Genomic DNA, 26,783 nt, shown 5'->3' with positions numbered 1-26,783 from the left:
ACTGGACCTCAGACTGGCTGAATGGTTGATGATTAAGATTCCTGAAATACCACCCTGTTACATTACCACTAACCAATGAGAAGAAGGGCATGGCCCCTGCAACCCTCATCCCAACTGCTGCTTTTAAGAACACTGTGCCCTGGCCAGCCAGTAAGATGGATCTGAGACAAACCTTTGTCTTCCATCTTCTTGGTCAGCACCCTTTTGATCAACAAACCTTTCTTTGCTCCCAAGTCTGACTGTTCCGTTTGTTTGGGCTCACTGTGCGTGGCGCACATGAACTTGGGTTTGATAACAATCCTAATTTCCCTCCCTTTGGGTAAATACTCAGAAGTGGGGCTGATGGACCATACAGTAGTTCTACTTTTAATTTTTTCCCGGATGATTAGTGAAGTTGAACACCTTTCCACACATACCTGCTGGGTCATTCCTATGCCTTCTTTGGAGAAATGTCTATTCAAGTCCTTCACCTATTTAAAAAAAAGTTATTTTTGCTACTGAGTTGTATAAGTTCCTTAAATATTCTGGATATTAATTCTGTAAGGCAGCAATATCTGCCACCCTAAAAATGTGCCTCTTTGGCATGAGAATTAATTTAGGCTGATTGTTTTCAAGGAGGAAAAGATGGCTCAAAAGTCTTTCTTTTTACATTCCTCTTAGCTACCTAAAGAATTTAGATTCTGTTGCAGGAATAGAGCTATTACTGAAAATACATACAAAGAATATGTACTCCAAGTCCATGTTCCAACCACTGATGCCAAAGAATCTGAAATTGAACAGTTCTATGAAGACCTACAACATCTTCTAGAACTAATACCAAAAAAAAGACATCCTTTTCATCACAGGGATTGGAATGCCAATGTAGGAAGTCAAGAGATAGCTGGAATAACAGGTAAGTTTGCTGTCAGAGTACAAAATGAAGTAAGGCGAAGGCTAACGGAGTTTTTCGGAGAACACACTGGTCATAGTAAACAACCTCTTCCAACAACACAAGAGACGACACTGCACATGGACATTGTTGTTGTCGTTCAGTCGCTAATTCACGTCCGACTCTTTGTGACCCTGTGGACTACAGCACTGCCAAGGCTTCCCTGTCCCTCACCATCTTCTGGAGCTCACCCAAGTTCATGTCCATTGAATTGGTGGTGTTATCCAATGATCTCATCCTCTGCTGTCTCTTCTCCTTTGCCTTCAATCTTTCCCAGCATCAGAGTCTTTTCCAGTAAGTCGGCTCTTCCCATTATGTGGCCAAAGTATTGGAGCCTCAGCATCAGTCCTTTCAATGAATATTCAGGGTTGATTTCCCTTAGGATTGACCAGTTTGATCTCCTTGCTGTGCAAAGGGCTCTTAAGAGTCTTCTCCAACACCACAGTTTGAAAGCATCAATTCTTCAGCACTCAGCCTTCTTTATGGTCCACTCGAACATCTGCACATGACTACTAGAAAAACCAGAACTTTGACTATACAGACCTATGTCAGCAAAGTTACGTCTTTGCTTTTTAATAAGCTATTTAGGTTTGTCAAAGCCTTCTTTCCAAGAAGCAAGTGTCTTCTATTTCATGGCTGCAGTCACCATCCCAAGTGATTTGGGAGTCCAAGAGAAAACTTGTCACTGCTTCCATGTTTTCAACTTCTATTTGCCATGAAGTGATGGAACCAGATGCCATGATCTGGGTTTTTTAGTGCTGAGTTTTAAGCCAGCTTTTCCACCCTCTTTTACCTTCATCAAGAGGCTCTTTAGTTCCTCTTTTCTTTTGGCCATTAGAGTGGCATATTCTGCATATCTGAAGTTGTTAATATTCCTCCCAGCAATCTTGATTTCAGCTTATACCTCATCCAGCCCACCATTTCACATGATGTACTCTGCATAGAAGTTAAATAAACAGGGTGACAATATACAGCCTTGCCGTACTTCTTTCCCAATTTTGAACCAGTCAGTTGTTCCATATAAGGTTCTAATGGTTGCTTCTTGACCTGCATACAGGTTTCTCAGGATGCAGGTTAGGCGGTCTGGTGTTCCCGTTTCTTTAAAAATTTTCCACAGTTTGTTGCAATCTACACAGTCAGAGGCTTTTGCAGAGCCTAAGTTCCACTTGACTTCACATTCCAGGATGTGTGGTTTTAGGTGAGTCATCACACCATCATGGTTATCCAGGTCCTCAAGACCTTTTCTGTATAGTTCTTCTGTGTATTCTTGCCACCTCTTCTTAATCTCTTCTGTCTCTGTTAAGTCTTTACTGTTTTTGTCCTTTATCATGCCCCATCCTTGCATGAAATGTTTCTTTGGTATCTCCAACTTTCTTGAAGAGATCTCTAGTCTTTCCCATTCTATTGTTTTCTTCTATTTCTTTGCATTGTTCATTAAAGAAACCCTTCTTATCTCTCCTTGCTATTCTCTGGAACTCTGCATTCAGCTGGGTCTATTTTTCTCTTTCTCCCTTGCTTTTCACTTCTTTTCTTTCCTCGACTATTTGGAAAGCCTCCTCAGACAACCACTTTTCCTTCTTGTATTTCTTTTTCTTTGGGATGGTTTTAGTCACTGCTACTGTACCATGTCATGAACCTCTGTCCATAGTACTGTCCAGGTACTGTCTACCGGATCTAATCTCTGGAACCTATTCATCACCTCTACTGTATAATCATAAGGGATTTGATTTAGGTTATATCTGAATGGACTAGTGGTTTTCTCGATTTTTTTTATTTTAAGCCTGAATTTTGCTATAAGGAGCTGATGATCTGAGCCACAGTCAGCTCCAGGCCTTGTTTTTGCTGACTGTATAGAGCTTCTCCATTTTCAGCTGCAAAGAATGTAATCATCACTCTGATTTTGGTATTGACCATCTGGTGATGTCAATTTGTAAAGTCATCCCTAGTGTTACTGGAAGAGGGTGTTTGCTACGACCAGTGTGTTCTCTTGGCAAAACTTTGTTAGCCTTTGCCCTGCTTCATTTTGTAGTCCAAGGCCAAACTTGCTTGTTACTCCAGGTATCTTCTGACTTCCTACTTTAACGTTCCGATTCCTATGATGAAAAGGACATCTATTTTTGTGTGTGTTAGTTCTAGAAGGTGTTGTAGGTCTTCATAAAATTGGTCAACTTCAGATTCCTTGGCATTAGTGGTTGGGGCACAGACTTGGATTACTGTGATGTTGAATGGTTTGCCTTGGAAACCAACTGAGATCATCCTGTCATTTTTGAGACTGCACCCAAGTACTGCATTTCAGACTCTCTTGTTGACGATGAGGGCTACTCCATTTCTTCTAAGGGACTCCTGTCCACAGTAGCAGATATAATGCATGAATGCTTAATTCCTTCGGTTGTGTCTGACTCTTTGTGACCCCATGGATTACATAGCCCACCAGGTTCCTCGGTCTATGGGATTTTTCAGGCAAGAATACTGGAGTGGGTTGCCATTTTCTTCTGCAGGGGATCTCCCTGACCCAGGGGTCAAACCTGTGTCTCCTGCATTGCAGGCAGATTCTTTACCACTGAAGGTTATGGTAGATATAATGGTCATCTGAATTAAATTTGCCCATTCCCATCCATTTTGGTTCACTGATTCCTAAGAAGTTGACGTTCACTCTTGCCATCTCCTGCTTGACCACATCCAATTTACCTTGATTCATGGACCTTAACATTCCAGGTTCCTATGCCATATTGTTCTTTACAGCACTGGATTTTACTCTCACCACCAGACACATCTAGAACTGGGCATTGTTTCTGCTTTGGCTCAGCCTCTTCATTCTTTTTGGGGCTATTCCTCCTTTCTTCCTCAGTAGTATACTGGACACCTTTCAACTTGGGGAAGTCTCTTCTTTCTGTGTCATATTTTTTTGCCTCTTTATATAGTTCATGGGGTTCTATCGGCAAGAATACTGGAGTGGTTTGCCATTCCCTCCTCTGGTGGACCATGTTTTGTCAGAACTCTCCACTATGACCATTACCATCACATGGACATCACCAAGTGGTTAATACAGAAATCAGATTAATTATGTTCTTTGCAGCCAAAGATGGAGAAGCTCTATTCAGTCAGCAAAAAACAAGACCTGGAGCTGAATGTGGCTCAGATCATCAGCTCCTTATAGTAAAATTCAGGCTTAAATCGAAGAAAGTAGGGAAAAACCACTTGGCCATTCAGGTATGACCTAAATCAAATTCTTTATGATTATACAGTGGAGGTAATTAATAGATTCAAGGGATGAGATCTGGTAGACAGAGTGCCAGACAAATTATGGACAGAGGTTCATAACACTGTACAGGAGGCAGTGACTAAAACCATCCAAAAGAAAAAGAAATGCTAGAAGGAAAAGTGGTTCTCTGAGGAGGCTTTACAAATAGCTGAAGAAAGAAGAGAAGAAAAAGGCAAAGGAGAAAGGGAAAGATGCAGAGTTCCAGAGAATAGCAAGGAGAGATAAGAAGGCCTTCTTAAATGAACAATGCAAAGAAACAGATAGAATGGGAAAGACTAGAGATCTCTTCAAGGAAATTAGAGATACCAAGGGAACAGTTCATGCATGGATGGGCTTGTTAAATGACAGAAATTGTAAGGACCTAATAGAAGCAGAAGAGATTAAGTGTTAAAGTGCTGCACGCAGTATGGCATCAAATTTGGAAAACTCAGTAGTCACAGGACTTGAAAATTTCATTTGTCATTCCAATCCCAAAGAAGGGCAATGTCAAAGATTGTTCAAACTACCATATAACTACACTCATTTCACGTGATATTCAGGTTATACTCAAAATCCTTCAAGCTAGGCTTTAGCAGCACGTGAACCAAGAACTTCCAGATGTACAAGCTGGGTTTAGAAAAGGTAGAGGAACCAGAGATCAAATTGCCAGCATTCACTGGATCATAGAGAAATCAAGGGAATTCCAGAAAAACATCTACTTCTGCTTCATTGACTACACAAAAGCCTTTGACTATGTGGATCACAACAAACTGTGGAAAATTCTGAAAGAGATGGGAGCACCAGACCACCTTACCTGTCTCTCAAGAAACCTGTATGAGGGTCAAGAAGCAACAGTTAGAAACAGACATGAAACAATGGACTGGTTCAAAATTGAGAAAGCAGTAAGACAAGTCTGTATATTGTCACCCTGTTTATTTAACTTCTATGCAGAGTATATCATGAAAAATGCTGGGCTGGATGAATCACACACTGGAATCAAGATTGCTGGCAGCGGGATGGGATTGGAAGTGGGAGGGAAGTTCAAGACAGAGGGGACATATGTATACCTATGGTTGATTCATGTTGATATTTGGGAGAAGCCAACACAATATTGTAAAGCAATTACCCTTCAATTATAAATAAAAGGATTTTTAAATACATCTCAACAATTAAAAAAAAAAAGATTGCCAGAAGAAATTTTTCACAACCTCAGATATGCAGATCACCACTCTAATGGCATGAAGAGAAGAGAAACTTAAGAGCCTCTTTATGAAGGTGAAAGAGAATAATAAAAAAACTGGCTTGAAACTCAACATTAAAAAAACTAAGATCATGGCATCCAATCCCATCACTTCATGGCAAACAGGAGGGCAAAAAATGGAAACAGTGGCGGGTTTTATTTTCTTGGACTCCAAAATCACTGCAGATGGTGACTACAGCCATGAAATTAAGACACTTCCTCCTTGGAAGGAAAGCTAGGCAAAGACACCACTTTGCACTTTGCTGACAAAGTCTGTATAGTCAAGGTATGGTTTTTCCAGTAGTCATGTGAGATTTGGACCATAAAGAAGACTGAGAGCCAAAGCACTGATGCTCATGAATTGTGGTGTTGGAGAAGACTGTTCGAGAGTCCCTTGGACAATAAGAAGATCGGTCAATCCTAAAGGAAATCAACCCTAACTATTCAATGGAAGGACTAATGCTGAAGCTGAAGCTCCAATACTTTGACCACCTGATGCGAAGAGACAACTCCTTGGAAAAGCCCCTGATGCTGGGAAAGACTGAGGGCAGGAGGAGAAAGGGGCAACAGAGGATGAGATGGTTGGATGTCGTCACTGACTCAAAGGACATGAGTTTGAGCAAACTCTGGGAGATATTTGAGGATGATGGAGACTGGTGTGCTATATATAATTCAGGGGGCTGCAAAGAGTTGGACACAACTTAGCGACTGAACAACAACAACCAGGAATAGAGCTATCACTGAAGACACCTAAAAAGAACACGGGCCAGGTGTGTGAGGGGGAGATCAGGGTTGACCATGTCCCACTATTTCTGCACGGTCAAGCAAACATCATTTACCAATGTTTTCCTTCTTGCTGCTGCTGCTGCTGCTAAGTCGCTTCAGTCGTGTCTGACTCTGTGCGACCCCACGGACTGCAGCCTACCAGGCTTCTCCATCCATAGGATTTTCCAGGCAAGAACACTGGAGTGGGTTGCCATTTTCCTTCTTATCTGAACGTAAATTTCATCCCTCCTCTTAGCATTTCCAAACCACTACTCCCAACAAATCACCTTCTTTTGTCTTTAGCTGCAAATGGCATTTAAAGCAAGGGTTTCAGCCAGAGTACCCAGGTTGTCAAAAATGAAATTGCACATTTTTTTTTGCACCCTCAATATTACACTCATTATTCTAAATGAAAGACAAAAAGAAAATTTCCAGTTTGGTCTCTTTCCTTCCTTTCAGAGATTAGGCTCAAGTCTACTGTTACTTACAACCTCTTTTAAAAGATGTAGAATCCCATACTCTATATTTTGATAGCAGTGCTCAGTCAATTCAAAGCTATTATTCTGTTCATTTATTTGATTCCTTATTCTGTGTCTCCATACTTCAGGGTTATCCTTACACCCTCATTTTGCTCCTTTCCCCACTCACCTCAGATGCTGTGCTGATGTTCATGATGAAGTTTTACTTTCAGCCTCTAGTTATACATAAGGCCTATAACACTTGGAACTTACCATTTAATATCTGTGACTCCAAGTATTCCTAAGTAAATCCAAAGGTCCATGATATGAGGCAATTTTTAATGTTGATAAGCTAACACATTTGAAGCCAATGTCCAAAAGGCAAGTTCTGATGGCAAGTCCACCAAATGCCCAAAACCCCTGCTGCACACCTTTGCTATTTTCTATGTATTATTTATTTCCTGATGTACTATAATTCTCAGCATATAGTCCAGTGCTATTTGTGACAGGGCACACTGAGAAAATCTTAGGCTATAATCTTCATGAAGATAAAGGATCTAATCTAGCATGAGTAAGGGGCTTCCCTGGTGGCTCAGTGGTAAAGAACTCGCCTGCAATGCCAGAGATGCAGGTTCACTCCCTGGGTCAGGAAGATCCCCTGGAGGGGGGAACATGGCAATCCACTCCAGTACTGGACTGACTGAAGCGACTGAGCACACACACATGCGCAGCACAAGTACAGTAATTCAGAATTTTACTCAAATGAGCGGAATGACTAGGGTAGAGAGACTGACGTTCCAGACAGGGAAAGCCACCAAACATGAGGTGTGGATACACTTCTCTTTTCCTCTCCTAGGAACACAGGATAAGAGCTACCTCCTTACGGATGAAACAGGAAGGCACCTTTAAAATAATGACACAGCCTGAGGACATGACATAAACCGATCAGAACCAAACAGGTCCAAGATGGCAGATGGTTCAACTTCTACTAGACCTTAAGCCTCAATATACGTTCACTGTAACACATCATCAAGCTAAATGACTCACCTTCAGGCACCATGACAGTTCTAAGGCCGATCATCAAAGACCAAAAAGTGAGTGGTGGCCCAGTTCCTGGAAATCTCTGCCCTTGCCCCAAATAGTTGGAATAATCCTCCCATTTAGCCTATGAAACTACCCAGCCCATAAAATCTAACCACAGCAGTATTATGAGGCTGCTCTTACCTTCTGAGATGGCCCACACTCTGTGGAGTGTGTTTGTCTCTAAATAAATCCACTTTTTACCTATCCCTCTGTCTTTCACTGAATTCCTTCTGCAACAAAACATCAAGAACCAGAGCTTCATTAGGTCCTGAAACCAGGTGTCTGATCTCAGTTGGAAGAGAGTGGGTTTTGGCCAGGTTTCAGTCCTGGCCACGTGGGTTAGAGTCCCAAACTGAACAGTTTCACAGCCTCTCTCAGCTCCTTTGGAAGAGGAACAGGACCATCACTCAGGCGCTGTTTGTTACTGCTGGTGTCGGTGACTGCCGACCGCCTAAGGTACACTCTATGAGGGCAGGGACCCTGTTTTATTCACTCCAGAATCACTAGCACCCAGAACAGAGCCTGGATCTTCATGGCATTCTCAGCATTTGTCAAATGAATGAATATAAACGCCAGAGAAGTTACAAAAGCAGTTTTGTACCAAAAGAAGTAAAAAGAATTTACTCTTTATTCATTAAAGTTTACCAGAATTGGAAAATTTACATAGCATTTTGAAAATCCTAACTTCTTCATAATTTCAATATAAAATTTTCTTTAGTCATGTGTTTTGCTTTTTGTTAAATTTAGACGCAGACATAGGATAAAGATCACTTTACAGTTATTCAAAAATTATAAATTATCTATTTTTGTAAATTTTTTGTAAAGTGATTCTTTGCATCACTTTACAGTTATTTCCCCTTGAATAAAACAATGAAAGAAAAAGCCTAGTAAGGAGCCAGGTATTCAAAAATTATTATCTATCTATGAAGTATTCTTGCCCAAAAAGTTAATCCCAAATCTAAAAAGGGTCTCCTAAATGCGTTTCAATGTTTACATTTTTAAAAGAAACTGAAATACAACTGATTTCCAATACTCTATTAGCTTCAGTTATACAGCATAGTGAATAACTATTCACTATTTTTTGAATTATACTCCATCTATAATTATTTAAAGTATTGGCTATATTCCCTGTGCTATACATTACATCCTTGTATCTTATTTATCCTAGTTGGACTTTAGACGTTTACTTGAGAGTATCCTTTGAAAAGAAACATTAATGAGTAATTTAGAACCTCAAAAAACCCTCAAATGCCTCCTTATTTTTCTGGTTGTGTTAGGTTCAAAACCAGGCCCCCTGGAGTGGAAACATGGCGTCTTAACCACTGGACCACCAGCAAAGTTCCTAACCTCCTTTTTTATAGTAATTATTTCCTTGTTGTTCTTTGCCGTCTTAACTACCGGAACCACCAGGGAATTCCCTCAAATGCCTCCTTTTCCCTTTCACTGTAAAATATAAGATAAACTCTGGATCCTTAGAGGAATGACTGATTCCAGGACCAGAATTATCCAAGATCAGCCTGTGGTATCTTGTACCAGAAAGCAAGAAAGTTAGCAATGACAAATGTATCTTGTCAGAAGTAAACAGGAAATAACATAAAGGCATTTCCATTAGTAAAGACTGGACAATCTGAGCTTCAAAAAGAAAAATAAATTTAAGTGATAGAAGGACATTGAATATATGCATTTCTGCTGTAATCCAGAAACAAAACAAAACTGTGTTTTTCAATCACACGATGAAAATAACTAGCCTGATGGGGAAAGGGCTTCACTGGTGGCTCAAATGGTAAAGAATGTGCCTGCAGTGCAGGAGACTTGTGTTCAATCCCTGGGTCGGGAAGATCCCCTGGAAAAGGGAATGGCTACCCACTCCAGTATTCTTGCCTGGAGAATCCCCATGGACAGAGTCTACAGTCGAAGGGGTCACAAAGAGTTGGGTATGACTGAGCAACTTTCACTCACTTATGGGGAGAACAGGGCTATGGGATGACAACTCAAAGACTATTCAACCTGCTGACTAAACCACTAAGAAAGACTGTGACAATCCTAACTAAACTTCAAACCTAGTGTAAAATATTTGTTAAATTCCTATTAATTAAAGAAATATTACAATAACTTTACGACAACAGCTTTAACAACGACAAACAAGTAAGAGCTACTTGATGGAAGATGGTCGAGGCTCCTGAGGTTGAGGTTTGCCATGAAGGCAAGGAAAAACCGCACAAAGCTGCATTGCTGCTGCTGCTAAGTCGTTTCAGTCATGCCCGATTCTGTGCGACCCCATAGACAGCAGCCCACCAGGCTCCCCCGTCCCAGGGATTCTCCAGGCAAGAACACTGGAGTGGGTTGCCATTTCCTTCTCCAATGCATGAAAGTGAAAACTGGAAGTGAAGTCGCACAGTCGAGTACGACTCTTCGTGACCCCATGGACTGCAGCCTACCAGGCTCCTCTGTCCATGGGATTTTCCAAGCAAGAGTACTGGAGTGGGGTGCCATTGCTGCATTACTACAGGTCAATCATCTCCAAGTCCTAGCTCAATTGAGCTAGAGAGGAGGGTAAGAATGTATTATGTACAGTGAGAGAGCGCCATCTATTGGTGGCCTGAAGTATTTGCCTGTATTCAGTTCAGTTCAGTCACTCAGTCATGTCTGTCTCTTTGGGACCCATGGACTACAGCACCACAGGCTTCCCTGTCCATCATCAACTCCCGGAGTTTACTTAAACTCATGTCCATGGAGTTGGTGACACCATCCATCCATCTCGCCCTCTGTCATCCCCTTCTCCTCCCGCCTTCAGTCTTTGCCAGCAACTGGGTCTTTTCCAATGAGTCAGTTCTTCCCATCAGGTGGCCAAGGCATTGGAATTTCAGCTTCAGAATCAGTCCTTTCAATGAATATTCAGGACTGATCTCCTTTAGGACGGACTGGTTGGATCTCCTTGCAGTCCAAGGGACTCTCAAGAGTCTTCTCCAACACTACAGTTCAAAATCATCAATTCTATGGCACTCAGCTTTCTTTATAGTCCAACTCTCACATCCATAAATGACCAATGGAAAAACAATAGCTTTGACTAGATGGACCTTTGTTGGCAAAGTAATGTCTCTGCTTTTGAATATGCTATCTAGGTTGGTCATAACTTTTCTTCCAAGGAGAAAGCGTCTTTTAATTTCATGGCTGTAATCACCATCTGCAGTGATTTCAGAGCCGCCCAAAATAAAGTCTGTCACTTTTTCCATTGTTTCCCCATCTATTTGCCATGAAGTGATGGGACCAGATGCCATGATCTTAGTTTTCTGAATGTTGACCTTAAGCCAACTTTTTCACTCTCCTCCTTGACTTTCATCAAGAGGATCTTTAGTTCTTCGCTTTCTGCCATAAGGGTGGTGACATCTACATATCTGAAGTTATTGATATTTCTCCAGGCAATCTTGATTCCAGCTTGTGCTTCCTCCAGCCCAGCATTTGTCATGATGTACTCTTCATGTAAGTTAAATAAACAGGGTGACAATATACAGCCTTGACGTACTCCTTTTCCTATTTGGAACCAGTCTGTTGTTCCATGTCCAATTCTAACTGTTGCTTCCTGACCTGCATACAGGTTTCTCAAGAGGTGGGTCAAGTGGTCTGGTAGTCCCATCTCTTTCAGAAGTTTCCACAGTTTGTTGTGATCCACACAGTCAAAGGCTTTCGCATAGTCAATAAAGCAGAAAAAGATGTTTTTCTGGAACTCTTTTGCTTTTTCAATGATCCAGTGGATGTTGGCAATTTGATCTCTGGTTCCTCTGCCTTTTCTAAAACCAGCTTGAACATCTGGAAGTCCACAGTTCACGTATTGCTGAAGCCTAGCTTGGAGAATTTTGAGCATTACCTTACTAGTGTGTGAGATGAGTGCAATTGTGCGGTAGTTTGAGCATTCTTTGGCATTGCCTTTCTTCAGGACTGGAATGCAAACTGACCTTTTCCAACTTTGTGGCCACTGCTGAGTTTTCCAAATTTTCTGGCATATTGAGTACAGCACTTTCACAGCATCATCTTTCAGGATTTCAAATAGCTCAACTGGAATTCCATCACCTCCACTAGCTTCATTCGTAGTGATGTTTCCTAAGGCCCATTTGACTTCACATTCCAGGATGTCTGGCTCTAGGTGAGTGATCACACCATCGTGATTATCTGGGTCGTGAAGATGTTTTTTGTACAGTTCTTCTATGTGTAATATATGTCGGCCTAATTGTAATTTGATATTTTAATAGCTGTTACCTGCCAAAAATATATACAACCAGGAACTGCCATGATTTTCCCATTTTTAACTCGGCTATGATGACATCATTGCACTCTGTTAGAATCCATACCAGTCATCCTAAAAGTTGTGAGCCAGGGTGCCAAAACATCAATGACTTCTGGTTTTCAGGCCAACGGATCACACCATTACTACTCACCATGAACTACACCATTATGCAATATACAGCCTTGAACTGGAACAGTGTTGAACCAGAACAGTGGCCTAGTTTTAGCAATGCACGATTCTTCACTCTGCTAGTCAAGACTCTTCACTCCCTTCTCTAGGGAGCCCTCTAAAACATTTTACTACTCCTATTTTTCAAATCACGAATAGAAAAATTTCATCAACTAGAAAAAAATCATTTTACCTTTTATCGATAATTATTATGACAAGGTGTTTAGCTCTTGTATCCTGTTATGAGACTGTTCTCAAAGTCTGCAATGAGTGTTTCACAAAGAATCACTTGTACAGCAGACAGAACATCTCTCTGAATGCCTATCACAGATCTATAATATTATCATAAATATTCATCCAACTACCATTGAGCCTGGCTGCCAACGCAGGAGACTTTAGAGACGCAGGTTCAATCCCTGGGTAGGGAAGATCCCCTGGAGGAGGGCACGGCAACCCACTCCAGTATTTCTGCCTACAGAATCCCCTTGGACAGAGGAGTCGAATAGGCTACAGCCCACAGGGTCGCAAAGAGTCAGATAAGACTGAAGTGACTTAGCATAGCATAGCACACCATTTAGAAACTCAATCTCAAAAGTGAATTCCTTGATACTCAGGGATAATACAATCAAGTCCAAACTCACTGTCTGACCTGTACCATTTAGGCATGTTAAGGTAAAACATTTTAAACTCAATATTTATCTGAGTGATTATATTAAGGAGATCTACGGTTTCTACAAGCCAAAACAGACTAATAATCTTGATTACCTTCTTTGTCCTAACAGTATTAAACATGATATGACTTAATACTTATAATAACCCACAACACAAGTATTATCCCCATGTTACAAATAAGGCAACAGAGGCTCCAAGAAAATAATTCAACTGAGATTGAGCTCATAATAGGCAAGGTCAGAGCCAGTATCTGAGCACAGTCCTGATCTGCGATGAAGCTGTGGAATGCTCCTCTATGATATCATCTACTGCCCAAACTACACAATGTTCAGATTTCACGAGTATTTAAAGACATTATTAAAGCATATTTTAATGGTAATTAAAAAACACATCTAACCTTTGAGAAATATATAAAAAGTTAAGTGGCAAATTATCTTAATCACCCAGGAAAAGATAATCAACATAACGTAGAAGCAAATATTTCATACTTCATATTCCATTTAATGCTCCTCTTCTAACCTTTTTCCTTATATGTTATATCTTTGACTGCAGACCTTCCTGTTGGAAAAAAATCTCAGTGACATAGGGAAGAAAAAATGTCTACTCTCTCCCTGCAGTTTCAAAAATGCCAGAGATTATCTGTACCTTAAATGTGATTCTGATAACGTAGCAAATCGTAAACATTCTAGAAAACACCTACTCTTCTATTAAGTGTTCTGTAATGCTTTCTGTATAAAGGGATCTTGTAAGGCACCAATTTACAACCCATCCTGAGACTGCAACCATGTTATGTGAAAATAAATCTTTAATCTCTAAATTCAATAACCTAATTCTCATCAGTGACTTTAACTTTTTATTTTTTGCTCTAATAACTTAAAGAGATTAACTAGATTAATCTAGTAACTTAAAGAGATTAAAACTTAAATTGATTAGTATTTGATTAGTAACTAATCAATTAGTAATTGATTAGTATTGAGATTAGTAACTTAAAGAGATTAAAAACAATTGTAAGGTTTCTTTGCAAAACCAGAAAGATCAAGGACACTTCTATTATAGCAATAAGATAAAACCTAACTCACAAATTCTTTTTTAAACTAAAAAGTTTGAGACTTTCCTTTAAATTATCAGAAGTAAAATAAATGTGATGCATTCAAATTTAATTCTTCAAATGGAAATAGCTCTGTGATGAAATAAAAACCGACTACATAATTATTTTTAGGTTAAAAGCATTTAGAAAAACTACCAGTATTACTTGCAAAAGAAAAATTACTTTCTTAATCTTTTAATTGTAAAGAAATAACCAGAAATCTCTATTGTTTGCTTCATGATATTTTTCTCCCTGCTTATAGTAGTGAGGGACACCAGGATTAGTAGTATTAATGTGCTCCTCAGTGAGAGGGACCCCACAGGACACATTCTCTTTAAAATATTTTTTAAAAATCTTAAGAAACAATAAGTGAACGTAATTCTTATCAAGACACAAATTCCTAGAAACACTAAATTTTTATGTTCCTTAATAAAACTTTTTTACTTAAAAAAAGCATTTAATTTTCTTGGTTGCAAAGTATCTCCATGCAAATTATGTGTTAATTACAGAAGGAACAGCAGTAACTATACAGAAGAGAAAAACATCTTAACCAAATGATTAAAATTAACATCACTAATAAAAGGCCAACAGACTTCATGGACCTCTGGATGTGACACCCTGAGAACACACTGCTTGCTTACTATTCCAGCCCCAAATGGATAAGCTCATTCTAATTACAAGAAAAAGTAAACAAACTCAAACTGAGGGACAGTCTATAAAATTTCTAGCTTGTGTTCTCAGAAATACCAATCTCAATTGAGATAACCACTGAAATGCTAACATTAAAAGTAACTGAAGATACTGAGAGTCAATGCAAAATGTGATCCTGGATTAGATCCTGTACTAAAAAAACGAAAGCAATATGAAACATTACTTGGACAACTGATGAAAGTGAAATATGAGATATAGGTAAAATGGAAGTATTCTACTGATTTAAATTTCTTACAATGAGAGCGGAACTGTGAGTGTGTAGGGTAATGTTATTGTTCTTGGAAAAACACACTGAAGTGCTCTGAGGTATGCAACCTTTCGGGTAGTTCAAAAAAACATGTCCACGTATACAAGGAGGAGAGAATCATGACATGTGGAAAATGCTGAAAATTGATGAAGCTAGGAAAGAGCATATAGACATTATTTTGTACTATCTTTGCAACCTTTCTGAAAGTTTGAAATTATTTCCACTGCTATGCATATACACTGAGGAAACCAGAACTGAAAGAGACACGTGTACCCCAGTGTTCATCGCAGCACTGTTTACAATAGCCAGGACATGGAAGCAACCTAGATGTCCATCAGCAGAGGAATGGATAAGAAAGCTGTGGTACATATACACAATGGAGTATTACTCAGCTATTAAAAAGAATGCATTTGAATCAGTACTAATGAGGTGGATGAAACTGGAGCCTATTATACAGAGTGAAGTAAGCCGGAAAGAAAACACCAATACAGTATACTAATGCATATATATGGAATTTAGAAAGATGATAACGACGACCCTATATATGAGACAGCAAAAGAGACAGATATAAAGAACAGACTTTTGGACTCTGTGGGAGAGGGCGAGGGGGGGATGATTTGAGAGAATAGCACTGAAACATGTATATTACCATATGTGAAATAGATGACCAGTCCAAGTTCAATGCATGAAACAGGGCCCTCAAAGCTGGTGCACTGGGACAACCCAGAGGGATGGGATGGGGAGGGAGGTGGGAGGAGGGTTCAGGACATAGGTACACCCGTGGCTGATTCATGTCAATGTACAGCAAAAAACACCACAATATTGTAAAGTAATTAGTCTCCAATTAAAATAAATTAATTTTAAAAAAGAAAAAAATTTAAAACCATCCTTAACATTAAGTAAATATTAACATGAGGAGGTTTTCACTATAAACAACTAATTGATAAAATTGTTTGACAAAACGGTATGGCTAGTAAAAGTGCTTTAAACTAGTACTTTAAACACTACTCTAAGGAGCTGTGCCAGATTGTAGATCAATACACAGTTTTCAACAACAAAAAACTTTCTATGAAAAAAATGTCAGCTCTACTAAACTGCACTCAGTGCATTCTGGCACATCCTGGTAACAAAAAGTTTATCTAGTGGCACTGTATGTTCAGTAGTACAGTGTACTTTGAATGGATGCTCTTATATGCCATCTTTTTGCAATCACTAAAACCTGAAAATTATGCATATACATTTGGAATAACACACACCATATTATCACAGTTAACTCTGGGTAACACAACCGAAGGTGCTTTTTATCTTCTTCCCATATTTTGGAATGTTTCTACAGGGAACATGGATTAGTTTTACAAGAAAAAAGGAAACTTTTTTAAAAAGACTAAGTGAAAAAGACCTAAATAGCAGGCAATCAGATTTCTTGGAAATTGAATCCTACACCAAACATGACATTTTTCTTAACTTTACATACTGCCCAAACTTTTCCAAAAGGACTCACTTACAGCTGATCTTGAAGCTCCACAATTATATATTCTAATTGTTCCTTCTCCAGTTTATGAGCCAGGTCAGAATCTTCAATCCTCTGTAGTAGTATTTTATTCTGAGCGACAGATTCAGACAGCTGGTTCTCTCGAAGTTGTAAGAGTTCTTCAAGATAACCCTGGAAATAAATAACAAGTGCAAAATTCTAATATGTATCTTGAAGATAAATGCTGAGTAGATTAAATGTTATTCTTAGCTATGTTGTAATGAAATTATTTCAAAGTATCACTGAAGAAATGGTAAATAAAATGGTTTTAACTGAATTAAAAATTTAACATATGTTCTCCATTATTTAAAGTTCTCTAAAGTTCAATGAGATGGCTGGATGAGATGAGATGGCTGGATGGCATCACCAACTCGATGGACATGAGTTTGAGGGAACTCCGGGAGTTGGTGATGGACAGGGAGGCCTGGCGTGCTTCAATTCACGGGGTCGCAAAGAGTCGGACACGACTGAGCAACTGAACTGAACTGAAAGTTCAATGAAGTATGTTTATAATTTAACATAAACCTGAGTTAAAATATTATAATTTCTAAGCTCTGCAACAGTGATAAACACTCTAAATGCCTTCAGGCTTCAAAACAGACTTAATTATAGAATTATTAATTAAAAATCTGCCTCTCAGTGATTATTTTTCAAAAACAGTTATTAACATTTTAGCATTAGCATAGTACAGGAAAGCAGCATAATGTCTAGGTTAGGCCTACAGCGTAAGGGACTGTCTCGTGTCAAACTCCAGTTCTACTACTTATAAACTAAGTGTGCTTGGGTAAAGTATTTAATCTCTCTGGGTCTTTGTTTCATCATCTAAAAATGTGGGAACAAAAAGGGTATCCAGCTGAGAAGATTAAATGAAAGGTAAAGTGTTTAGAATACTATTAATACCTGGTATCCTGTATGCAATGTATAATTCGTGGCTAAAATTATTAGCAGACACTTAAAGACAGATTCTCCCTTATCTTTTAACTCACTTATTAGTTCTTTGTCCTTTTGCCCTGCTTTCTAGGAGTGTTCATTTAATTTATTCTCCAAATCCTTATACTAAATTTCTGAACTCAAGAAATCTTATTTTTAATTTCCAAACTTTTTTTCATGTTTTCTGCTGTTCCCTTCTCATGGCATTCTATAATTTTTAGATACAATGTGCTTTCTTCTTAGGATATTCATTAGACTTTTTTTTTCTTAAAGTGTTCTTCTATTCCATTTCTTATCCTTTTTACGCGCTTAACATTAGAAAACTACTTTAGCTATTCTGGCTTCATAATACGTATTAATAGCAACTAGTACTATTCCTAATACGTATTCATAATACATATTAATAGCAACTAGTACTATTCTTTTTCAGATTTTTTTTCCTGTCAATTTTCAAATATTTGGTTTTCTCCATAATAAAATCTCAAAAATTAAAAATAAATTTGATTTTTACAAATGAAACTGTTATATGTGTACACAGCTTAGTTTAAGCTATGCATGATTATTTTTAAACATCAGTAATTAAACAACACAAATTCCCAGCACCTGGATTCACTGCCAGTACTTTCAGAGTCATACCGTGTCTTTCTGATCACATCCCCTGTTCTCTGGAGGGATGACAACATCCTGAGATTTGTGTTTATCACCCCCTTGCTTTTCCTCCAGCATCACCACAAATGTGTCTTCTTAAACAATATACTGTTTAGTTTGGCTGAGTTTTACCCATATTCTTTTGCAACTTGCTTTTTCGTCTAGTGATGAGTCTCACTACAGTTGCTGCCTTTACTCTCAACAGTGCACAGTATTCTGTTGTATGAATACTGTGGCTTATTTACTCACTCTCCTATCAATGGCCATTTAGATTATTTTCCATATTTCTTAATATAAACAACATTACCGTGAACAGTCCGTTATATGATATCTGGTACAGACATCTGAGAGTTTCTGGGACACATGACTAGGAGTAGAGTTGCTGGGTCATAGGCCTTAGATATCCGTGCACTTATTAGATAATGCTGAACTGTTCATACCACAGGTTTTAACACTAACCATATCCCATTTGAATTCATGTGACTTTATATTCAGTATCAAATATATACTGAATATATAGGATATATTTAGTATCCAAGTTATACTGAATTCATAAAATCAATTGGAAACGATTCCTTCTTTTTCCTACTCTCAAAAACAGCCAGTAGAAAACAGGAATTACTGCCTCCTGAACATTTGGTAGCATCTACCTCAGAAACCAAACAGGTCTGGTGATTTGAGGCAAAGGAGGGAACAGATTTTAAGCTAGTTGTTTAATTTCTTCAATGATTATAGGTCTGTAAGTTTTGAGAAGTAGTATTTATAAAAACTCATCTAAATTTTCTAAGGTACTGACATAAAATTGATAAAATTATTAATAATTATGGGAGGGCTCTCCCTGGCATTTATAGTTATACTGTCTATTCTCTTTTAATTCTTAAAATCGTCTATCTGTGCCTCAACTCTTTTAAATTTAATTATGGCTGATTCTATTTAATTGGTTTGTACAGATAATTAGCTTTTGGTTTAACTGATTATGTACTTCTGGTTATTTCATTAACACCTGCTTTTATTTTTATTATTTTGAACTGGTTTGTTGTTTCTGCTTACTCTTGGATGCTTCGCTCTTTAATTTTCATTCTTTTCTAGGATAAGTAGTTCTCCGAGTGCTGTGCAAGTTGCAACTTAGTACTATCGGTGTCCATTGTTTTCATTCCTGTTCATTTCTAAGTATCGTCTCATTTCTTTTTGACCCATAACTTAGAAGACTTTATTTTTTTAAAATCTCCATTGGTGTACTTTAGGTGGTGGTAACCTTTTTCTATTGAATCTAATTTTATTGTATTGTGGTCACTATTGTATCATTTTTTGTATTTGCTTTGTGACCTAGTATAGCCCATAAAAAATGGAATAGTTGTCCCATGTATGCTTTAAAAGAATGTGTATTCTAATTGTTAGCATTTACCATATTAAAAAAAATAAATTTATTTATTTATTTTTGGCTGGGCGGAGTCTTCATTGCTGCGTGGGCTCTCCTCCAGGCGTAGAATGTGGGGGGTACTCTCCAGCTGTGGTGCATGGGCTTCTCACCAGAAGGTGCAATTGCTTCTCTTGCTGTGCAGCCCGGGCTCTAGGGCACGCGGGTTTCAGTGGTTACCCACCAGGCTTTAGAGCACAGACTTAATAGCTGAGGTACATGGACTCAGTTGCTCTGAGGCATGTGGGATATTCCTGGATCAGGGATCGAATCCAGATCTTATGCACTGGCAGTCCACTAATAAAAATTGTAAATAATGCATTCATTGACCAGCAGGTGGATTCTTTACCACTGAGCCACCAGAGAAGTCCCTACCATAATTTACTTCAAGCTTACTAGTTGCATTGCTCAAGGTCATTACATCCTTACCAAGTTTTTGTCTGTTTAATCTGTAATTATTGGGAAGTAAAAATTTTCTACTATTATTATGGATTTATTCATTTTTCCTAGATATTCTATTAATTTCTATTTCATATTTTTCATGGCTGAATTTTTAAATGCATGTAAGTTCAGTACTGTTACAGATTGCTGGTAAATTCTTCTCTTTTAAAAAGGCAATATCTTTCTTTAGTCTTAATAATACTTTTTGCCTTGATGTCTAGTGTGAATTATACTGATATAGAATTATTTTGGTTAATATTTGCCTACTCTATTTTATCCTCCTAGTTTCAACGTTTTTTGAGTCACTATTTTATGCATGCCTTTTACAGATGGACAGCATGTCACTAAAACTTATGATTTAAAAAATAAATATAAGGCAAAAACCATTACAATATTGTAAAGTAATTAGCCTCCAATTAAAATAAATAAATTTAATTTAAAAAAACAAAAAATAAATTTAAGAGTTTGTCTTTTTTTTTTAATTAATTTTTAAGATTATTATTTTTTCGGCTTCTCCGTTTTAGCTTGTGGGATCTTAGTTGCCTGAACAGTGGTTGAACCAGAGCCTTGGGCAGTGAGAGCACACAGGCTTAACCACTGGACCACCAGGCATTCTCAAGAGTTTGTCTTAATTGTCAAGCTTATACCTTTCCCTTTTATGGCGATGTTGACTCTTGGCTGTATTGAGATTTCTGTTATTTTGTGTTTATTTTTTTAAATACTATCTTCATTTTTTTCTCATTTGCTCTTTTCTATTGTAATGATCACATTTTCTTTATTTCTTCTCTTTCTTATTATCAGTTTAAAAGCTAAATATTCTGTTTCTTTAACTGTAATTTTGGAAACAGTCATATACCTTAAAAAGGGTGTCTACACTCCTTTTACACTACACTACTTATAATACATAGATCCTAAGAGGCTTTAACTTCAATCACCCTTTCTCACCCTTTCTGATACTATTACATAGTGTTTAGTTCCATTTTAATTCCCAGGGAGGTCTGAAGCCAGACCTAAATGTTAAGCTTCTGATATTTTGTAATTCAGTCGTTAAAACACTGCTATTATTAACAATTAAATTATATAAACTCAGTTAAGTAAATTCTATTGAAAAACAAGGATTAAGTAAACTGTATTTAAAAACTACTCAAAATAACTACTTAACTACTACTCAAATAGTAGTAGTTGAGTAAAAATAACTACTCAAAATCCATCACTTCCCAAATATTTTACAACAGTATATTATTGCTATCTGTGCTCTTCAAGTCACAGTCATTGTATTTCTCTTGGAGAAAAACATCTCCCCCTTATCTTGCATTCAGTAACATCAAACAGGTAGTTTTAAGTTGGCCATGATGGGAGTATTTATCCCAGAGAAATCGGCAAATGAAAGCAAATCAGAGCTCATCGACTTCCCCTGCAAAGAAGGGGAACTTCTCCAGTTCTTAAGCATATTCCAGATCATCACTGCTGCCCCATACTGGCATTACTACTGCTGCTGCTATCTCATGTAGTCAAGGTTTACCAATTTCTGTGCTTACTCTGCCACTGTGAGTCTCATTCCTGTCTTCGAGGTTCAGTTTCCAACTTGAATGATAGTGGGCCTAGATTTGCTGTGTCCTGTTGGTATTAAAACACAGGTACCTAGGTTAAGGGAATGGCCCCTCACCACCACCCCAGGAGTTCGCAATGCCTTTAACTCAATATGCCCCACTTGTTTTTAGGCCCTTCCTTGTTTATAGAGTCCTTCAGCTCAGTTCAGTCACTCAGTTGTGTCCGAGTCTTTGTGACCCCATGGACTGCAGCACACCAGGCTTCCCTGTCCAGGATCAACTGCTGGAGCTTATTCAAACTCATGTTCATTCAGTCAGTGATGCCATCCAACCATCCTGTCCTCTGTCATCCCCTTCTCCTCCTGCCTTCAATCTTTCCCAGTGTCAGAGTCTTTTCAAATGAGTCAATTCTTCCCATCAGGTGGCCAAAGTATTGGAGCTTCACCTTCAGCATCAGTCCTTCCAGTGAATATTCAGGATTAATTTCCTTTAGGATGCACTGATTGGATCGCCTTGCTGTCCAAGGGACTCTCAAGAGTCTTCTCCAACACCACAGTTCAAAAGCATTAATTCTTCGGCACACAGCTCTCTTTATAGTCCAACTCTCCCATCCATACATGACTACTGAAAAAATCATAGCTTTGACTAGACAGATCTGTGTTGGCAAATTAATGTCTCTGCTTTTTAATATTCTGTCTAGGTTGGTCTTAGCTTTTCTTCCAAGGAGCAAGCGTCTTTTAATTTCATGGCTACAGTCACCATCTGCAGTGATTCTGGAGCCCCCAAAAAATAATGCCCCACTGTCTGTACTGTTTCCCCATCTATTTCCCATGAAGTGATGGAACCAGATACCATGATCTTAGTTTCCTGAATGTTGAGTTTTGAGCCAACTTTTCCACTCTCCTCTTGTACTTTCATCAAGAGGTTCTTTAGTTCTTCGCTTTCTGCCATAAGGGTGGTGTCATCTGCATATCTGAGGTTATTGATATTTTTCCCAGCAATCTTGATTCCAGCTTGTGCTTCATCCAGTCCAGCATTTCTCATGATGTACTCTGCATATAAGTTAAATAAGGAGGGTGACAATATACAGCCTTGATGTACTCCTTTTTCAGTGTGGAACCAGTCTGTTGTTCCATGTCCAGTTCTAACTGTTGCTTCTTGACCTGCATAAAGATTTCTCAAGAGGCAGGTCAGGTGATCTGGTATTCCCATCCCTTTCAGAATTTTCCAAAGTTGGTTGTGATCCACATAGTCAAAGGCTTTGGCATAGTCAATAAAGCAGAAGTAGATACCTTTCTGGAACTCTCTTGCTTTTTTGATGGTCCAACCAATGTTGGCAATTTGATCTCTGGTTCCTCTGCCTTTTCTAAATCCAGCTTGAACATCTGCAAGTTCACGGTTCACATACTGTTGAAGCCTGGCTTGAATAATTTTGAGCATTACTTTGCTAGTGTATGAAATGAGTATAATTATTCTATAGTTTGAGCATTCTTTGGCATTGCCTTTCTTCAGAACTGTAATGAAAACTGACCTTTTCCAGTCCTGTGGCCACTGCTGAGTTTTCCACATTTGCTGGCATATTGAGTGCAGCACTTTAACAGCATCATCTTTTAGGATTTGAAACAGCTCAACTGGAATTCCATCACCTCCACGAGCTTTGTTCGTAGTGATGCTTCCTAAGGCCCACTTGACTTCACATTCCAGGATGACTGGCTCTAGGTGAATGATCACACCATCGCGGTTATCTGGGTCATGAAGACCTTTTTTGTATAGTTCTTCTGTGTATTCTTGCCACCTCTTCTTAATATCTTCTGCTTCTGATAGGTCCCTACCATTTATGTCCTTTATTGTGCCCATGTTTCCATGAAGTGTTCCCTTGGTACCTCTAATTTTGTTGAAGAGATCTCTAGTCTTTCCTATTCTATTGTTTTCCTCTGTTTCTTTTCAGTGTTCACTTAGGAAGCCTTTTTTATCTCTCCTTGCTATTCTTTGGAACTCTGCCTTCAAATGGGTACATCTTTCCTTTTCTCCTTTGCCTTTTATGTCTTTTCTCAGCTATTTGTAAGGCCTCCTCAGATAACCATTTTGCTGTTTTGCATTTCTTTTGCGGTGGGGTGGTGGTGGGGGCGGGGGGTGGGGGTGGGGGGGGATGGTCTTGATCACTGATTCCTGGACAATGTCCTTAGTGAGCTCTTACTCTTTGAGAGAGAAGTTCTGTATGAAACTGTTTCAAAATTTTATTCTACTTGGCATTTTCAGATTTTTACAGTGTAAAGGCTTTTAGTTATCTTAGTCTGACTTCTTGCTGGTATCTGGAACCGGAATTCTTCTTTCACAAGGTATTAAAGCTTTCTTTGTATATCTTAACTAGCAGTTGTTTATCTACAGGAAATCTCTTCATATTTGTAAATTTCCTTTGTAACCATTTTCCTCAGTGTATTTTTTATTGTTCTAATATTTCTATTGATAATTCCACTAAGGCTTTTCCTAAGTAGCTCATCTATGAATAACAGTAATTTGAAAGGAAGGGAAGAAAGGAAAATAAACAATACATGAAAATTAAGAGTTAAGATGCTAGTTGGTATCCCAGTCTGCTATGTACTCCCCTTTGCCTACTATAGTGCTTAACACACAAAAGCTGCTAAAATACCTGATTTTTAAAAAAGGAGACAGACACACATATATGGAATTTCTTAAGCAATCACTATTACTACATTTTCATAAACCAAATAATCTTTTATAAAATTAATCCTAGAAATTAATACTTCAAACATATAAATGAAACTGCATACAGGAGAATAAATGGGTCAGCGTTATATTAAAATGTAAAATTAGAAAAAGTTTAGCAAACAAAAGCCTCTCCTAAAATTGGGCCTGATTTTTAATTTAGAGGAGGACAATCCAAGAACAGAAAGGAAGTAGCAATAGGTAAATACTTGTGTTTAGCTAAAAGATCTTTTGGTAGTGACAGTCTAAAGGTAGTAACTAGAGTCGAAATGAAATGACTTCTGATGACTGATACACACCTTCTGTTCCAGGGTGAGCTGATACTTCTGTTTGACTCTCTTACACTTGTTGAACCAACTGTTCTCATCCATGATGACTGGAGGCCCGGCCTTCTCTGGAGTGCTGCTCTCACTGTCACTGCTTCCCAGAGTTCTCAGCTCTTCCTCGTCGCTGCTGATACTATCAGAACTGAGAAGATCAACATTTTTAAAGAAATAAAGTTCACAGTATGTTCCATGTTGTTTTTTTAGAAATACTTCAGCATTTGCAAGTTACTGGTAAGTAAGCTCCAAAATGTTCAGCACTAACTATACAATAATGATGATATTATCATCAGGCCTACAGATGCTACAGAAGTTCAAGTGAGGTTTACAGATCTCAGATCTCAGGCATTAACACAGAAAACTATGAGAATGTCCCGAAAAGAGGCAAAAAAACTTCCAAAGAAGAGAGCCAGAAACTCCACATGTGCTGAGAAGAGTTTTCTCGCTGGGCTGTTCTCACTGACTGTTCAATCTCCATTGTAAGGCAGACAGCACATCTCCAGTGTGCTGCCAGTGGGGGTATAATATCAGCACAATGCTCACGATCAGCTTGGCTTTGACTGAAAACAAGAGGTTCAGAAAACCAGTTATACCTAAACACTTTCTACGGGGGGAAGAAGGAGAGACATAGGTGAAGCAGAGAAAAAAATCTATTACAATCCATATGTAAAATTCCTTACGACATCAGTATGGTAGAAAACACAGAACAAGGTGAGGAAAAAGTAGGAGAGAAGCTAAATAATGGAGAGAAAGGTGTGCTAACATGATTGTCTAGTTTAGAAGAAAAATACACTTTAAAAGGAACAGGGAAAATAAATTTTAGAATACCAGCAATGATATTAACATTTAAGAAACAGCATAAAAATAGTCTCTATAACCCTCGAAGTATACAAAAAATTCTAATCTATCAAACAGAGGAACAAAATTAAAAAATACAGACAGTTTAAAACAAAAAATAAGGTGGCAGAATAAGCACTAATACAAAAGAAATTACAAAAATCTTAAATAGGTTAAACTTAACAGCCAAGTCAGATGCTCTGGTTTGATTAAGGCAAGTAAGTGCCAACAGTAAGCTATCTACAAAATACATATGAATACAGAAAAATTAAAATTAAAAAGATGGAAACACACCTAGAAAATATGAACCCAAGGAACTCCAGGTCAGAAATTATAATTTTGTAAGTTAATATAGCTGTAATGGTAGAAAATACAAGGATCAAAGAAAGATCTTCTATTTCTTTATCCTCTACTATCAGCATTTGCATCTGTTGGGTTCCTGAGTCAGGTCCAAGCCCATTGCAGACGTGAATTAGAGACTGCTACATAAAAGTTCAACCCAGGTGATGTTCTTAGCTAATGATCTCAGAAACAAACCAATGAGCAAACATGCCAAATGAAGTCTGCCTGTCACATCTGTGGCTCTGGGAAACTGATAATAAGGTTTCAGTTTTGAAAAAGAGACAAGCAGAGCTCTTAAATGATGGTATTTGACATTAAAAATTAAATGAATTAGCTAAAAAGCAGATAAACTTAAGAGAATTAGTAACATTTAAGGTAGATATGAAGAAATTACAGTATTAAAGATTGTCAAAATGCTAAGAAAAAATAACTGCTGAGACAGGCTAGCAAGTACAGCATAATTATCCTTCCAGAAGGAGGGCAATATAAGCATATTTTGAGAAAACTAAAATTTAAGGGATTTACCAACAAATTCTCACTAAAACAAACTTCCTAATCATTGTAATTTAGGAAAAGGGAAACTGAGTTAAGAAGCACTAAGCAAAGAAAATAGTGAACTTGTGGGTAAACCTAAACAAGTTGAGTATAGAACACTGACAACAATGCCTAGTTTTATGGAGTTTTAAATAAACCAACAGCAAACTTACAATTCTGGACAGTAACAGCATATGTCAAGCATGAGATGATTATAGAGTTAAAACAATACAAGGTCCTCAGTCATCTGGATAAGTGTAAAGATACTAAATTTAGCCTTTGTTAAGGTTTAGATATGCATAGTAAAACTAGTAAAAGTACCACCAGTAAAAAAAAAAAGCCTATAAAAGAAGCCTAGTAAAAGAAGAGTCTATAAATTAAAAATGAATAAGGAATAAAATGGCAGAAGAAAAGTTAACCCCCCCCCCAAAAAAAAGAATCATAAGACAGAAAGAGTAGAGAAGAATGTAGGGCAAACAGAAAGTAAGAATGTGTTGTGTGCTGTGCTAAGTCACTTCAGTCGTGTCCGACTTTGTGCAACCCCATGGTGTCAGGAAGCATTTAACAGGAGGCTTCCTGTGTGCTGTTTTGGGTCCGTCATGAATCCTCTGTCCCTTATTA

At 38.2% G+C, this 26,783-nt stretch overlaps 1 protein-coding gene across 4 annotated transcripts in view; it reads right to left on the bottom strand.

The window, feature by feature from the left end:
- Positions 1-26,783, bottom strand: part of RUNDC3B (RUN domain containing 3B) — a 167,301-nt gene that overhangs the window by 30,015 nt on the left and 110,503 nt on the right. For all 4 annotated transcript variants that reach the window (XM_005205269.5, XM_005205270.5, XM_005205271.5 and 1 more), the window contains 2 exon segments: positions 24,426-24,594; positions 16,388-16,545 (listed from right to left, as the gene is read on the bottom strand). In XM_005205269.5, coding sequence (XP_005205326.1) covers positions 16,388-16,545; positions 24,426-24,594 — 327 coding nt within the window.

Source organism: Bos taurus, chromosome 4 (assembly GCF_002263795.3).
Source record: "Bos taurus isolate L1 Dominette 01449 registration number 42190680 breed Hereford chromosome 4, ARS-UCD2.0, whole genome shotgun sequence".
Taxonomy (NCBI): domain Eukaryota; kingdom Metazoa; phylum Chordata; class Mammalia; order Artiodactyla; family Bovidae; genus Bos; species Bos taurus.
The sequence above is the reverse complement of the archived record's forward strand: the minus strand, read 5'-3'. Positions and strand labels throughout refer to the sequence as shown.